Genomic DNA, 15519 nt, shown 5'->3' with positions numbered 1-15519 from the left:
GTTAATGAAGTGTGCCACGTCACGCGACAGAATCATCTGCAGGGGATTTCAAATCTTTTAAATTGAAAGTGACTCAACAGATTTTGGTGCCCCTCGCTGACCACCTCCCAGTGCCCTCCCAGCTGAGGCTGCAATGTCTCTCACAAGTCTACAACAGCCCAAGTGATGCTCCATTTTGACAACGTCTCTGCACTCCTTTTGCAAACACAGGCTGAGGCCAGCTTGCCGCAGGATGAGCCCATCAGGATGTCAGGGGGTTTCTAGGATGGTCTCCGCAGCCACATGGGATTCAACCCGACTGTGTGGTAGGCTACGGCAGGTCCCGAGAAGCCCAGAGGCAGATGTTCACCACACATGTAGTGCAGAGCAGGCTGTGAGTCACCATTCCAGCTCACACAAACCATGACACCATGACAAACCATGACTAAAGGCATGTCTGTATAGCAGGGCAATAGCTCATAGCCTTGGTGCCCCTCCAGAGCAGCTGCTCCAAGAGCACAGTCTTTCTCTTGCCGTACTTTCAGAAAGTACTAAGCCATCCAGACAACTAATGCGTGCATGTTACACAGCAAAATCACTGCAGCCTGTACCTATCACTCAGTGCTGTTCATTAACATAAAAAAGCACATTCATACCGATGTCAATTCAGAAGTGGGAATTGCCCAAGTACAGCCATCAAGACGTAACACTGGAAGTACATAATAACTCTAAGGTGGTAGAGGATAACCAGATTTTTCAGGACATCTTGTCCACCCCATGATTAAAGAGGAGACACCTTTTACCAAGTCAAGGCAGCAATAGCAGCTGTGTAATAATATACACGGGAATCTTAATTAGAAAGTTATATTTAGTGTGGCTGCCCCTCTGAGGCCCTGCCATTCTGTGGCTAGGCCTGGAAAGAAATGCCCTTAATTAAATTCAGGTATCAGGATTGTATAGATGAATAGATGCATTAAGAATTTTTGCCCTCCTCTGAAGTTTCCTATATTGCTGACATGACATTGACCTAAAGAACTGCTGGTTTTGTTCCAGCATGGCTACTCTTAAGGTAAGGTAATAATTTTTATCCAGGGAAGAATCAGCCTAACAAAGCCTCCTGTATGTTGTACATGCACTCTAAGGTTGTGAGACTAAGGAGTCTCTAGCTGATGTCGCGCTGATCCCAAATTATCTTTCTGAAGAAAGAGGAAATAAATTAAGCGAGGAAAATGGACATACAAACACACCAAGGAAATCTCTCTTTCATACGCACACAAACCCAGCCGGAGCTCCCTCAAACAGGCTGCTCACAGAAGCCAGAAAAAGCAGCACGTTCAGAGGAAAAACCTAATGCTGTCTGTGGGATCACCAGCTTGGCAATCTTCAGGCCAGAAAGTCTAGTGATGGGGGAGCTCGGTGATCCCTGGGCTTTGCGTCAGGCCCTTGCAGCGCACACACGACACGGCACAACACAACACATGACATGACACGACACAGCACAAATGTTTCTTTCGTGATCTCTTTGACAGTGGTTATCATTGTTATATATTGTACACTCATCCATCCACACCACACAGAGCTGGGGGCTCTCATCCAGAGGTGCTCTTCTTCTAGAAACGCAGCCCTCCTCACACAGCCTGTGCGCCACCTACTACACCCACTGCACTTGGTCAGACAAGTGTGGCAGCCCAGGGGCATCGAGGGAAAGGGTGGAAAGGGAGGGGACTCACTCACCGCTTGTGAGATTTCTGTTGATGGTCTCCTGGGACATACTGTGCAACCGCTTCATGTAATCCTCACTGTACCAGACCCGCAGCTTCTCCCCAGGGCAGATGTCGCGGCAGGCACGGAAGTAAATCCTCTCGCTGTGCTGGAAGGCCATCAGGTTCTGCTCCCTCTCCTCCCGGGAGATGATCACATACCTGAGGGTGAGGTGACAAGGCAGGTGTCAAGCACAAACTTCTCTCCTGTGCCCCCTCTTGTACCAGAATGACAACCACAATGAAGCCAGAATGACCTTCAGAGAGAGCCATCAACACAGCCAGGCTGGAAAGCATGGAGTTATAAGTAATGGTGTGCAAATTGCCAGAGGTACAGGACAACAAGCATGGACACCCAGGGAACACCAAGCCAGTGGGTCCATTTCTGCTGGGGAAGGGACAACAACAACGTACATCCAATCTGAAGGAGTATCTGCCAGTAGGGGTGACACAGACTCTCATGGGCAGAAACCTTCGCCTAGTGATGGAAAGAAGGACACCTGGGCTCCCCACCACCAATTCACATCCCAAGGCCTCCTCCCTTGTTCTCAGGAACATCCAGAATACGGCAGGGTCCCTCTGCCTGTCTCTTTCCCCAAAACATCATCTTCCTTTTTAGTAGATACCGGATTTCCTTGCTTCTTTCCTCTCAGGCAAGCAGAATTGAGCTACCCAGGACAGAAACAGAGACACCTAATGTGCATGAGGGTATTTGCTGGTTATCCAAAAGGAGACCAAGGACATGCCAGTACTGGCAGTTTTGGTGCTGGGGCATTCAGTGGGATGGGACACAAAAATACAAGCAGCCCTGCAAGTGGAAACCCCAGCACCACTTTGTGGGTGTCTCCTGGCAGTGCTGACAGAAAGATCATTTTCTGGGCATGGGATTTATTTTCCTGATTTAAACCAGCTAAATTTCCACTCAGCAGAAATGTATTAATTTCCCACTCCAAGCAACTGGCCCTCTGTGCAACTTGCTAAGACAGTGATCTATAGATAGGATCATATTATCTGCTCTCACACTCCTCGTGTTCTTGCTAGAGGACATGAAAAAGGCTTGGTAATACTGGTTCCAGCTGCCACCAACATGAGCTCGTAACACTTGCCTAGGACCAGGAGGAGACTCCGTCACTGCACGTACAGACCCAAAAGCAGATATGAACAGTTCATAGCTAAAAGCTTTTTCTTCTTCTATGCCATTTGCCTCTATTATTCAGCACTTCCTGCTGTAGTGACATCAATGAAGGACAGTGGCATATGGCTCCTCTGACATCTGCTGCTACTAGTCTTTGCTCAAACATCCCCTTATAGCTCACAGGTATTTCTCTGGCTTAAGAAACCCATCAATTTTCCCTTAAACACTCTCCCCTTCTCCAGCCATATGCATGTACAGATAAAGACACAAGCCCACCTCACCTGCACGTGATCACACTAACCCAACACAGATACGGTCACAAATTGGTGAAACTTCCCGCGAAGCACAGAAAACAAGCCTGCAGTGTGTCAGACTGCCCGATGCTCCAGCAATTCTGACTTTCATGTTAAGCAACTGTGCCTGTGCCTGCAATCAGCTGTTTTTCCTAATGTATGCCACCCAGGATGCTCTGCAGTCTTCAGTAATTATTTAAACAGCAAGCTCTGGCACTGCCAAAATTAGCCAAACATTGGCTTTTATTAACCCTTTTTTTTTACTTTTGATCACAAAACAAAAGTACTTTTAAACAACCGGTTTGAGTATTTCAGAAGGAACGACCTGGGCCAGTGTGGTAGGATGGAGGTCCTGAAAATGACACACAGCTAGTGCTGCCAGGCTGTCACTTCTGGGTGTTAGCAATCACTCCACAAAAGGTGTTATCAGGCATTCAGGCAGCCATGAGATACTCAACCCCAGAGATACAGCAATATGCTGCAGCCAGTCTGATGCCCTGCAGCACAGGAGGTCCTAGAGGATGTCCTCCCCAGTCCAAGCAAAATGCCGGGATGCTTCCTAGCACTTGCTAAGTATTCTTAGCAGTGCTACCATATTCCTGCAGCTGCTTTGTATCCCACTGCTAAACATCACCCAGAGCAATGACAAGATCAGGCTGCCCTGTGAAGCAGCCTGGTTACCTGCAAAGATTTATTACCCTGAAGTCGCTTGCAGCTCCTTAATACAACATACAGGGGACACAGCCCCACAGCTAGTGGCACTGAGGAATCCATGGGGCGGTGGCAGGACAGTCCGGTGCACACCCAGCAAACTGCATTTGACAGCAAGATTTAGAGAATTCTCTAAACGGCAACTTTGCGTGGGAAGGGGAGACCCTGGCTAACTATTCCCACCAGGGCTCACTTTTATTATCAACTATTTCATTAAGCGTGAGAATGCTTTTCCTGTTCGCTGCTCCCCTCCTGCCTCTAAAGCCTCACAAGTTTGTGCCTAAGAGTATCCTTCAGCTCTGCTGCCCCACGTCCTGTGACTCCAGCCATGTCCAGGAGCAGCAGGAAGGTGGGAGGAGAGCGCAGGCTGGAGGGTGCAGCTGCGGTACTGCTGCAGCCCTGCAACACGCCGCCGTGCCACCCGCTCCCATCCTGCATCCTGCAGCGACCCGCACTGCTGATTTCACCAGGAGGTATGAAGAAAGCCCTTAACAGAGAGTTGGGGAATAATCCAGTCACAAACACATTTCTTCACAGCTGCTGGCAGCTAGTAACTGGTTTACGCTCCTAGAGAGGAAGCTTTACATCTGCGATACTTCCCTGAGGTAATGTAAATGGAGATGAGATCATCCATATAAATGAACTGCTTTTGAACCAGCTACCCAGCCCGGCTCCCGTGACCACAAAGACACAAATGACACGTTACCAAGGATTGCACAAAACCCAAATTCCATCTGTTGGTCTAAGACATCTCGTGTGGCTGCACACCACAGGCCAGAGGCAGGCGCCTTCCCTGAAGGATGGAGGAAGTCAGCCCACGAAACAGGAGCTGCTTGGCGAGGCGAGGGCACAAACTGCCTGCTGAGGAGACTCACAATCTGCCTGCACTGGCACATCTTCCCGAGGCCCAAGCGCTCACATCCTGAACAGCCCTTACAGCCCTCCCTGCGAAGGCTGGAAAGCAGCCAGTCCGCCTCCCGATGCCAAGCGCTCAAGCTAGACTGAAGCAGGAAGGGTACCTCGGTTTAGATGCCCAGACAGGCACGGCTAGGCTGACACAAGTGCTGCGCACACACGGGCACAGCCCTGATGGCAGCAGCGGGTTTCCCAAGGGACTGTGATCCCCGGAGGAGGAGCAGGGTCAGGACTACCACTGGGGCAGACCCAGCCACCCAGAGCTGTTCCTGTTCCTGCAGACGCATTGGCACTAGCTGCAAATGGGTCATTTCATGTCCTGCTTGGTCCCTGGGATTGGCCAGGCTCAACACCACCACAGATTCTGCCCAGGCTACTCGGAACCAGCCACTGCACTGATGGAGACCATTTATGACCCCTTTGCAGCTACTGGGGCTTGGACCAACCCCACAGCTGTTAGAGGTACAGGTCCCTGCTCCACAGGGCCACCTTTCCCATAGCCTTGCTAGCTAGCAGCAACCAACCATCCTCATTTCCCCTTTTTTTAAGCCACAACCCACTCCTGACACTAAATTGCCAAGTTTTAGGATGGTCCAGTGAGTATGCACAGAAAAATGTCACGGCATTTTTTGGCAGCAGGGACCAGTCCTCCCAGGAGGGGAATAATGCAGCCAGAAGAAACAGGAAGGAGGATGGAAGCCCCACAGATGGAGGGAGGCTCAGCCCCCTGCAGGATTTGCCCCATACCCCACGACTGCCCACTGGCCCCTCCATCGCTTACCCTCCGGCTGGCCCTGGAGGTGCTCCTCCAACACCCTGCCAGGGCAGAGCACCACAGGGAAAAAGGCCACTGGCCTTTCCCAAATCAGCATCAGGCACAGAGCCAGGGCAGGAGATCCCATGCAAGTCAGCTGCCAGCAGCCCAGGCAGAACGGGGTGCTGTACCTGCAAACCCTGCCTCGGCTTTCCAACACCAAGTGCCTCCAGGAGGTCCTGCATCTGTGACAGGCTTGCTACCGACTCAGGCAAAAATTGTATGAGAGAAACAAATGACTCACCCACAGCTGTGTTAAAAGAGTTATATATTTATTGCATTCTTAACAAAAATACTTTTAAAGAGAGAATTTTTTCAGCATGTACAAGACATGGAGATACTGAGGTTAAGCACAGCAGTTTGCTTTGTCACAGGCACTTACTTCAACAGCCAGTTAATATGATGGGCGCAGGAAGAAGCATCAACCTTTGTGAGCCAGTACAGAAAAGCCACTCCACCGAGGGGTCTACACAGGTAGGAGATACATGCCCAGATCTGAGCCAATCTGTAATAGTCCACAGAGGAAACTGGGGGAGACATCAGGCAGTTTATAGTACAAGGTCCTTTCTCCCAGCCAGAGCCCAGCTTTTGGAGGTTTGTATCCAAGGCTGCGCATGCTGCATCAGGCTTCTCTCTAAACACATCAGCGTGGGCCACCTGATGGCAGCGATGATGCCAACTCCCTCCAGTGCCCAGCACCTGTAGGAGTCTCCTCTGCAGATCTGAAGGTTCCCAGAAGGGATGCCCCTGGACAACATCAGAGGAGCTAATCCTATCAGTATATCCACGGAAGAACATCAGCAGGGACAAATTATAAAAATATAAAATACTACTTCTATATAGCAGCAGCACTATATTGACTCAGAAAGCCTTTAAAATATATCACTATTTTTTCAGTTCTCTGTAATTCATAAATTAGATCCACTTCTATCAGATTTCCCAATCTTCCCTTCATCTGAAGAGAGACTGTGACTTTTGCAGTACACAATGTTACAACAGAAGTAAAATGACATCTTCAGAGGAAGGTGAGCAAGTACTGTTCTGGTCTGGCACCAGCACTATGAGGAACACCCTCTGCATGAAACCGACATGGGTCGTTCCTCAGAGAGGACTCTTTCTCCTTGCCAGACCTCTGCTTTCTTGAGCAAGGGCCTTTCACTGCACCACTAAAATAAATTACTTGAATTAGAATTACAGAACAATTAAGAAGAAAAAAGGAAAAGCACATCAGGAATACCTGATATAGCAGACATACAGTGAACTTTCCAGAAGAGAAACTAGTGCACTGTTTTCAAAGGACAGGCCGGAGAGATTAAAGATCCTTCAAGATCACATAAAACAAGCCATCCTTCTGTTATACTGCACTGTCTATGTTCAATTCCTGCTGAAGTTTATGCAACTTTTTGGCCAAGTCCGTAGCCCAGACATGGCATGACAATGCACATTCATATTAACTTGAATAGCTTCCTGCAACCCACATCCACATCCAACAGGATAGCCTGGAGATCAGCGGTGTGCTAACTGTATGTGGGCAACACCCCGGCCCTTTTCCCTGCTGAAGCATATCATGCAATGGCCCAGATTTTTCCAGAGATGAGGGTAGCATGGTAGGTGCAGAAGTGCAAATCAAGACAGACATGTAAAAAAGCTGCCACGTAATGTTACAACCACCTGAGGTGACAGTATTAAAGCCTAGTTTCAGAATCAGGGTTGTGCAGGGGAACTTCATGCAGCACTAAAGCAATTCAAATGTAACACAGTTCTTTCTTACATCTGTACGGGGAAAGAAAGCAGTACAAAACCATCGTGTCTACTATTTTAACCTATATAGCTGTGAACTTAAATTGTAAACTCTTCAAGAAAGGAAGACACAGTACTGATCCCACCCTAAATAACACTAAATGAAAGTAATTGTACTGAAGTTGACAGAATTACAGTGATATAAAACCGAATTGTTCCCAAGTTCAGAAGCAGGCCCTGTATCTTTCCTTGTTCCTGTGTAGTCTCTCACATTTTGAAGAGGGTGAGGGGGTTCAAAACTGAAGATTATAGCATGCAAGAAAATAATTATATAGTTCTCTATAAATGTTCTTATATTATGAAATAATTGTATTTTAATTGCAACTGTGAAGGGTAGGTAGGGGTTTCAGACTGGAGTAGATGAAAATTAAACTCTTTGATTTAAGTGCATGTGGTACTGCAGAATCCAGGCACATGCCATAGCAGCCCTCCTCAGCAGTCTAAAACCACAGTGCTCAACCTGTCCTCCTGTCCTCGGCCTTCTTCCCTTCCCTTGCACAAACTCTGCTTTTACACCCCTCTCCCCAAACTGTGTGTAAATCACAGCAAGCCCTGGAATGCTCATTATTGCTGAACACAAGATAAAAATAACAATCAGTAAGTCTTTAGAGCTGTAAAGATGTATGTCTGCACAGCACATATACTAATTTGCAGGAAGATGATGGGAAGGCAGTAGCAGGGTAAATCTGCAGGCTGATTGCAAAGGGAGCTCTGTAGGACACTGTCTTAGTGAATAACATTTCACAGGCATGAGAAGAGATCAAGATAATGATTCCTATTTGCATCTCTTAGCTTATAGAGTATTCAAAGCACGGGGAAGTCAGTGAAAACTCCTAATCTCTATGAACAAAAAGATGTCCCACATCCCAAGCTCTATAAGATATGAGATTCCTCTCTGCCGTTGCACAGGGCCAACCCTACTATTCAGCTGCCATAATTCATACTGCTTGTTTAGCTAGCAGGGGGATGGACGGGTTGGGGCAGATGTTGACCTTCCCCACAGAGTACTCTTACATATGGAGAGGCCACGTGAGCATACAGCAGCTCAGGAAGGTGCACCCTTCTTTACTTTTTATGACACAGACTAAAAATGGTGTTTTCTCTTTCTTGACCTGGTAGTCCGTGCAGGAGGAGTCTGTTTTGAGGGGTTTTGGTTAGACTCTGCACTGGGCTCAGGGGGCTGTTTTGAGCAAGCTGCTTGCAGAAGAGACCCCTGCGTGATGCTAGGATCCTGTATCCTATGGAAAGCCTGGACCCCATCACGGATTTCCGATAGGGTCTGGCACATCTGGCCAACCTGGCTGGTGAGGTCAGCCATCCTCTGACTGATGACATGCATGCTATCTGCCATGTCTCTGTGAATAGCCACCAGCTCCTGGCAGAACTGCCTGAACAGGTCTGTTTGCTGTGTGTGAGAATGGAGAAGCTGGTGATCGAAGCTGGAGAGGGGTGGGCTCCTTGCGCGGGGGTGCGAGGGTCTGCAGGACGTGGTGGTGCGTGGGGATGGACGGTGCAGTTCCTGCCTTTGGCTGGTAGCTTCCAAATGGTCTGATGAGGAAGAACTGCGAAGGAAGGAGGGCCCAGAGAGCTGGTTGACTCCTGCACTGGCCCTCTGCAGTGATGAGAAGCGGTGTTCCTGAGAAGTGCCTGGCATCTCTTCGTCCTCGTCAGCTTAAATAGAAGAGGAAGCATGAATTATTAACGTGAAATCTCTCACAACCCTGACTTCTGTTTCATGGTATCTCAACACACATGGAAAAAGGGGTTCCCCTTCCCCCAGTCTGCCAGTTGAGACAAGCCTGTAGCTCCTGATGCATAACTCAACATGCACATGCTGCAACGTTAGCATCTGGGTGACAAGCTTAGCCATAAGAGGCCCCAAAAGTGGGCAAACCCAGTCAGCCGAGGAGGAATCCAAGCTGCCATGGTATCCTGCATACAGCATTGTTCATGACTAGAATACAAATCCATTTCAGACAGTAGGATGGCTTCCCTTCCCCAAAACCATAAGTAGATAGAACACTCCAATATTTTGGAAGGACAAAGGCTCCTGGCTTTTGGTCCAGTCTTGGAACACCCTAACACATTTGGTTCCTCATACCAAAACCCTGCTCCCATGTCATTTCTCTACATCCTCTCTACTGAGAAAAGCATAGATGCAGTATCTGCTGCTCACAAAGTCTATAACGCAAAGCCACTGTGTGGCTTGGCATCAGTAAGGTAACCAGACTGAGGCATAGCAGCAACAGGACCCTATAGTAATCGGGCAAGCATACCTGATGCAAAGCCAAACCCAAAGCAAAACACCATGGGAAAGTTCTCATTAGTCTGATAAATATCTAGTGATGTGCCAGTTCACCGGTACAGGCACACCAAGAATAAGAAGAGATGATACTTGTTGCAACTGCCCACTATCTCCTTGCACAAGCTGCATTCATTCTACCTCTGAAATAGCACAACTGGCTTCCAAGACAGATGCAAAGAATGACCACGTCCCACTTTGTCAGTTCTTGAAGCCTTTTGTCCTTGCTCTCCCACTAATAGCATTACATCAGATTTGAGATAAGACCTAATGTGGTAGGACAGTGCCACCCATGAAGTTTTAGTTAGCTCACTTCTGAAGAAGTTATCCCCTCTTTCTCTCCTTTGTATCCCTAAAAGCTCACAGACCAAGAAGCTGCACCTCCACAGAGGAAAGCCATATGTATGCAACTGGGGAAAGAATCTGCAAAAAGCAGCTTGTGGTTCAGCACTGTAAGGTGCCTGAGAACTGTGGTTTCTAAGAAGATTAACTTAGAAAGCACAGCCAGTAGTTTCTTAAAAAACAGTGAAGAAGTCATTATCATCTACCTTTTTCATAGCACTTGTGTTGAGCCTTCAGACCACTAGTGAGAAACCAGTAGTGGCCTGGCCTCACAGCATAAACACCTGTGATGACTGAGCCCCCGCAACAGCCCTCTTGGAAGATGGCTACCATGCAACGATCCCCTAGTGACTGGCAGATGATTCTCAGCATGACAGCATTGCTGCTTTACTGGAGCACGTGCAAGATGAAGAACTCCTAATCCTTTACAAACACTTTTTGACAGGCATGAGGTAGTTGCACTTCAACTACAGATGTTCCCTCATTTGTAGGATTAGTTCAGACTTACGACCCGTTAGGAAAGTAGAATCTGAACAGTATCTACCCTTAGAACTAAGACAGTATAGAAATGGATTAGATAAACAGATAAAGAAGATGACGTTCACTTGGTAACAGCTTACAGCTTTCCCTCAATCCATCTGAACACCCCATGACCACCAGAGCAGGCTGTCTTGAAACCAAACACAGCAGTAGGACCTGACTTTACAGGCAACCCAGCATCTCACAAAAACACACGCCACTTTTCTGGTGTCAAACTGTGATATGCAAGCATAAGACAAAGAGGTGTTAAGGCAGTGATACTTACAGCTTGTTGACGGGCTGTCAACCACGTCCAGATCCGCTCTCCGGAAGCTGTGTATCTGGTGTGACGAATGCAGCGTTGACTCGATGGCTCTCTCGTGGGCGGTCAGGACAATGGCCGAGGGCCGCCCCGTGCTGCTGGGGCTGGAGAGGGACCTTTGCATGAATGCCAGTTTGTCCTTGGTCCTTCTCTTCATGTCGTCCCATCTGTGTTTAATGTCTTTTACAGATCTGGGGACCTGGCTGACTGATGTGATCTGCCTGGCTATGCCTTCCCAGATCTTGTCCCTGTCAGCATGGGATAGACGCACTGTCTCCCTCCCAAACAGCATGGCTTCGTTTCGGGTCACCTCAGTGACCAGAATGTCCAGTTCTTCCTTGGAAAACTTGGGCTTCCTCTTTCGTTCAGCCATGTTCCTTGGGTTGAAGATCCCACAAAGCACAATTGGGTAAAAGGAAATCAGCGCAAAGCATCCCCCTGCATCCAACCACTTGGCCAGTGCAGCACTTGGGGCAGAGGAGTTCGGTGGGATCCAGCTCCCCCCACCCGCAACAACCTCTCCGTTTTCCTCAATTGGACCAGGAAAAGGCAGCCACTTTGTTTTTAAGAGGCAATTTTCAAGCTTAAGAAAAAAAACACCAAGCGACACTAGTGTGAAGGAGCCTTCTCAGCTTTACAGTTAAAATGAAATTTTACACTTCGTCTGATGCCCTGACTTATGTCTGAGAATTTCAGTACAGCTTCACATCACTTGCCACAGCTTGTGCACAGATAAAAGCATGAGAATTCACAATCACTGTGATAAATTAGCTTCTAAGGTGACACTGCTCAAAAATGTGTTCTTGAGGAAATTTAGAAGTCTGAAACATACCTTATTGTTCTGCCTGGCACAACATGCAACGCAAACTTTTACATCACCCTTTCTGTTAAGACTTGCAGGATGTCATGCAAAGGCTATATCAAATTGGATCTTTTTCAGGGGAGAGAGATTTTGACTAGTCTCATGGGCAACTTCTGCAACTTTTTTTTCATAAGGAAATGTCTTTTCTTCAGCACCAGGGGTACTGCACATCCAGAATTCATCTGCTTCACAGTAAGCTCTTATTTCACACAGAAATAGTTGCTGTTTCCCATTGTTCTCAAAAGGAATGAGGCCACCCACTTGTTTTTCCTGGCTAGGCTTTGCTGTCACTGCTGCTGACAGGAGCCTGCACCCAGTTTCTGGTGCTTCAAATGATAACTTGTAGCCTCAGCCCACTGAGAAGAAGAGGCAGCCATCCTGAGAATGAGCGGTTTTGTCCAAAGGGGGATGTTGGTGGTAACTTTTCCAGCCACAGTTGAAGGAAACTTTAAAAATAAACAAAACATTAGTCCTAACTTTTGCATTTTACTGGGGGGGGGGGGGGGCGGAGGGGAGGGGAAGGTGGCAGCAGATCTATTCAACAAGGAAAGAGGAAACAGACTGTGTGAACATGCAGTTTTGCACATAAGCAAAGTGTGATTGCGGACAAGGGAATAATCCGCAGCCTGGGCAATGATCACACATGTATAAACATGCAGACAAGCACAGAAGAGATCAGAGACCATGGAGAAGCAGAACTGCTGGGAAAACTTGCCTTGATGTGAATTACAGCAGAGTGAAATAAAATGCCAAAATGGTTATTCTAGTGCTACATATTACAAAAGATTACACATCTTTGAACAATTAGAAGCAGGGATGTCAGGAACTTTTTTTGAAAAAGGTCAGCCTTTTTGGTGCTCACGTCATATAGTTCTTAGTATCTTAAACAGAAGTTCTTGCATAGAAATCTACATCATCATGGAGTTATGGTGAACACAACCCTCATCTGAGGTAGAAGGCTTCAGCGTTAATATAAATTGTCCCAAAAAGCTGTCACTATAAGCCTAGAAAATAAATGCTTAAAAAGGATATTAAGATGTAACATACAAGAAATAAGACACCCTAATAGATACGATGCCTAATAACTGTAACTCTGAAGTGACACCATGGGAAGGGAATAGACCCTGGCTGGGATAGCTCAGACCCTCCTCTTTCAATATATTACATTTAATCCTACAATTTTGGCTGAATGCCCTATCTCTCACAGGCAGACTTTAGCCACCCCAAAACACCTTCTGAAAAGTTGGTATAAGCAAAGGCCTCAGCATTTTTCCTCACTTGCCCCATGTCTGTGATGGCCCTGCTGGCACCTCCTCAGAGATGGGTTCCTTCCAGCATTGCGGTGGCCCAGCAGAAGAGAGCTGGTTTGCAGTGCGCTTGTGTGAAAGGTGCTTGTGGGCTTCAGACTAAGAAAAACCTACAGAAGGGCAGTGACCCTTGTCAGATGTTGTAGTTTCTCCTTAAGTGCCGTTACACTGATGTTCTATGAATCTTACTGTCACTGCTGCCATCCATCAGGGTAAGTGGTAGAAGCCGTTAATCTTGGTTAAAGCTGGAAAACCAGCAGGAAACGGAGATCAAATCCAGGCCACATACAGGGACAGCTGGGAGCTAAGTGCACAGATGCATTTCACTGGGACAAAAAAACACATCCTTGAGACACTGTTTTGGTGGATCTTCATTTATGGAGGGACAGAAGAAGTGTTTAAGGAAGATGGTAATGAAATGACAGAAAGCAAGCAAAGCACTCGCTACACTGACCTCAAAAAAAAAAAAAAAAACAACAAACCAAACTCAAAAGGCAAAAGGAGTACTCCCAGTTGAACACTGGAAGAAGGGAAAAGGCTATGTGTAACTGAGCAAGGGAACATTTATGGTCTGATTTTTATCACATTCAGCAGAACTGGGCTTCATGTGTATTCCCCACAGGTACCCAGGACGGCACAGTACCGTCAGTGTCTCCATGTGGTAGAAACAAACCTCCACTGACAAAGTGCTCTGGTGAAAACAAGTAACAGTGTTCTGCAAAGTGCCCCCGGGGAAGGGGTGAGCTTGCAGAACTCAAGTGTCTCCACAGCTGCTCAGAGCTGCTGGTGGGGTCAGGAAACCTCCATCCCCTCTTCTCTGCTGAACTCACGGCTGTTGTGCCTAGCAAAGCTGCACCAATGGGGACTTAGAGCCTTTTTTGCAATTCCCAGACAGGACATCCCATCAAATGCACTTAGGACAACCTGTAGTAGACCTGAATATTTAGATTCCAGAGTTTCCACTCATTTGCACCAGCATGACTTGGGACAAAATAATTTTAAGATAGCAAACTCACGACACAGAGTAATGAGTTCTGGTAGGTTTTAATCACAAATTCAATTAATGTTAGGTTCCCAGAAGACACGTTAACCTCCTCCTTATAAAAATGCAGACAGTATTACTGTCAGAAAGATCCGCTTCATGTGTTTCCTCTAGCATACAGTACATCCCTAGGAGTGGTCACTGATATTTGGAAGTACCTCTCTGGGGATGCTGTGTGGGTTTCACCAAGCTCCAGAGGAGCCCAGCTATGACACTGTGAATTCATACCTCAGCCCAGGTCAATCTGGAAGTGCAAGACGGTACAGAAGTTTCTTTAAAAACACGTGTGATGTTGTAAACAATGCGAACAGTGGGCACTTAAAGATCAAAGACATCAACCAACGCCACTTTTCCTGGCCTCTGAGAAATAAGTACAGAACCTTTCCCATAGCTCTGAATTATTTTTTTACAGGGATCACAGTTCTGCAGTGCTTCAGGATCCCTTTGCTCGGCATAAATTTCAGTCTGTAACGGATAAGAACATTTGCTCCACTTGCTGTGCTGCAGGATAATAGAGACCAGTTTACAAAGTTCAACAAAATGACTTGTGCATAGGCTGGTGGCTTTTACTCCCCCTGAACACATGGGCAGACATAGTAACTCTGACTTTTAAAGCTCCCTTCCAAGCTCAATTATTGTATGAAGATCAAGTTGCAGACATCTCCATTATCAGGAGATACAGGAAGACTTACGAACAGTCTTGCTCCCCATGACCTCTTTGTTACTATGTTTGGAGGGGAAAGGAAGCAAGGGGGATGGCAAAGGAGAACAAAGTGAGGGAGTCTTGCACCAGCCTTTTCACACGGGCTGCGGGAAATGATGAACTTGAACTGTGCCAAAAGCCTGAGAACTCAGGTACTCACATGTAAGAAGGGATACAGATTATAGATGCTCAGACTAGCCTGGAAACCCCACACGTGAGGCACCTCACTCTACAAATTCAGCTAGGCGCCACCAGTTTGCTGGTACTTCCTAGCCTGCATCTCAGTCTTGGCCAAGTGGTACATACACAGAGGGATGTTTCCTGGACTTCCTGAATTACTTTCATTTTAGGACAGATCTATTTTTATTTTTTTTAGAGGTTCCCAACAACTCAGAGGTAACCAGGAACAACGGCTGGTTCTGCACAATCCTTCAGAAGCCCCAAGAACTCCCATCAGCAGCAGTTTACAGTTTGTGGCCAAGAAAGCACCGATTTTGCTTGATGTTTGCTGCAATCCATGGTAATCAGTTACCCTGAGCCCCCAGAAAACTAAAAACAGAGGAAGAGGTTTACACAAATCCCTGCAAGTCAAAGCCATGGAGTTATAATAAAGTACTGGAAATAACAACGCTTTACTCTGGACAGAGATGAAGGGTGCATTATCCTTGTGCCAGCAGCCTGCTTAGGAGAACATGCTCCCAGTATCAGGAGTT

The 15519-nt window shown here is 47.1% G+C and overlaps 1 protein-coding gene across 6 annotated transcripts in view; it reads right to left on the bottom strand.

Moving 5' to 3' along the window:
* PRDM11 (PR/SET domain 11) overlaps window positions 1–15519 on the bottom strand; it is a 52313-nt gene that overhangs the window by 12407 nt on the left and 24387 nt on the right. For 4 of the 6 annotated variants that reach the window (XR_008746122.1, XR_008746121.1, XR_008746123.1 and 1 more), the window contains exon 6: window positions 1714–1901. Coding sequence is in view for 3 of the 6 variants with exons in the window: in XM_055797692.1 (XP_055653667.1) it covers window positions 1714–1901 (188 nt within the window). In the remaining 3 variants the exon portion in view is untranslated. Of the gene's footprint in view, window positions 1–1713; window positions 1902–5858; window positions 9079–10856; window positions 11476–15519 lie in introns of those variants that run through there. The other 2 variants (XM_055797702.1, XM_055797710.1) reach the window with 2 other exon arrangements.

The sequence above is a fragment of the Falco peregrinus genome, chromosome 1 (assembly GCF_023634155.1).
Source record: "Falco peregrinus isolate bFalPer1 chromosome 1, bFalPer1.pri, whole genome shotgun sequence".
Lineage (NCBI taxonomy): Eukaryota > Metazoa > Chordata > Aves > Falconiformes > Falconidae > Falco > Falco peregrinus.
The sequence above is the reverse complement of the archived record's forward strand: the minus strand, read 5'-3'. Positions and strand labels throughout refer to the sequence as shown.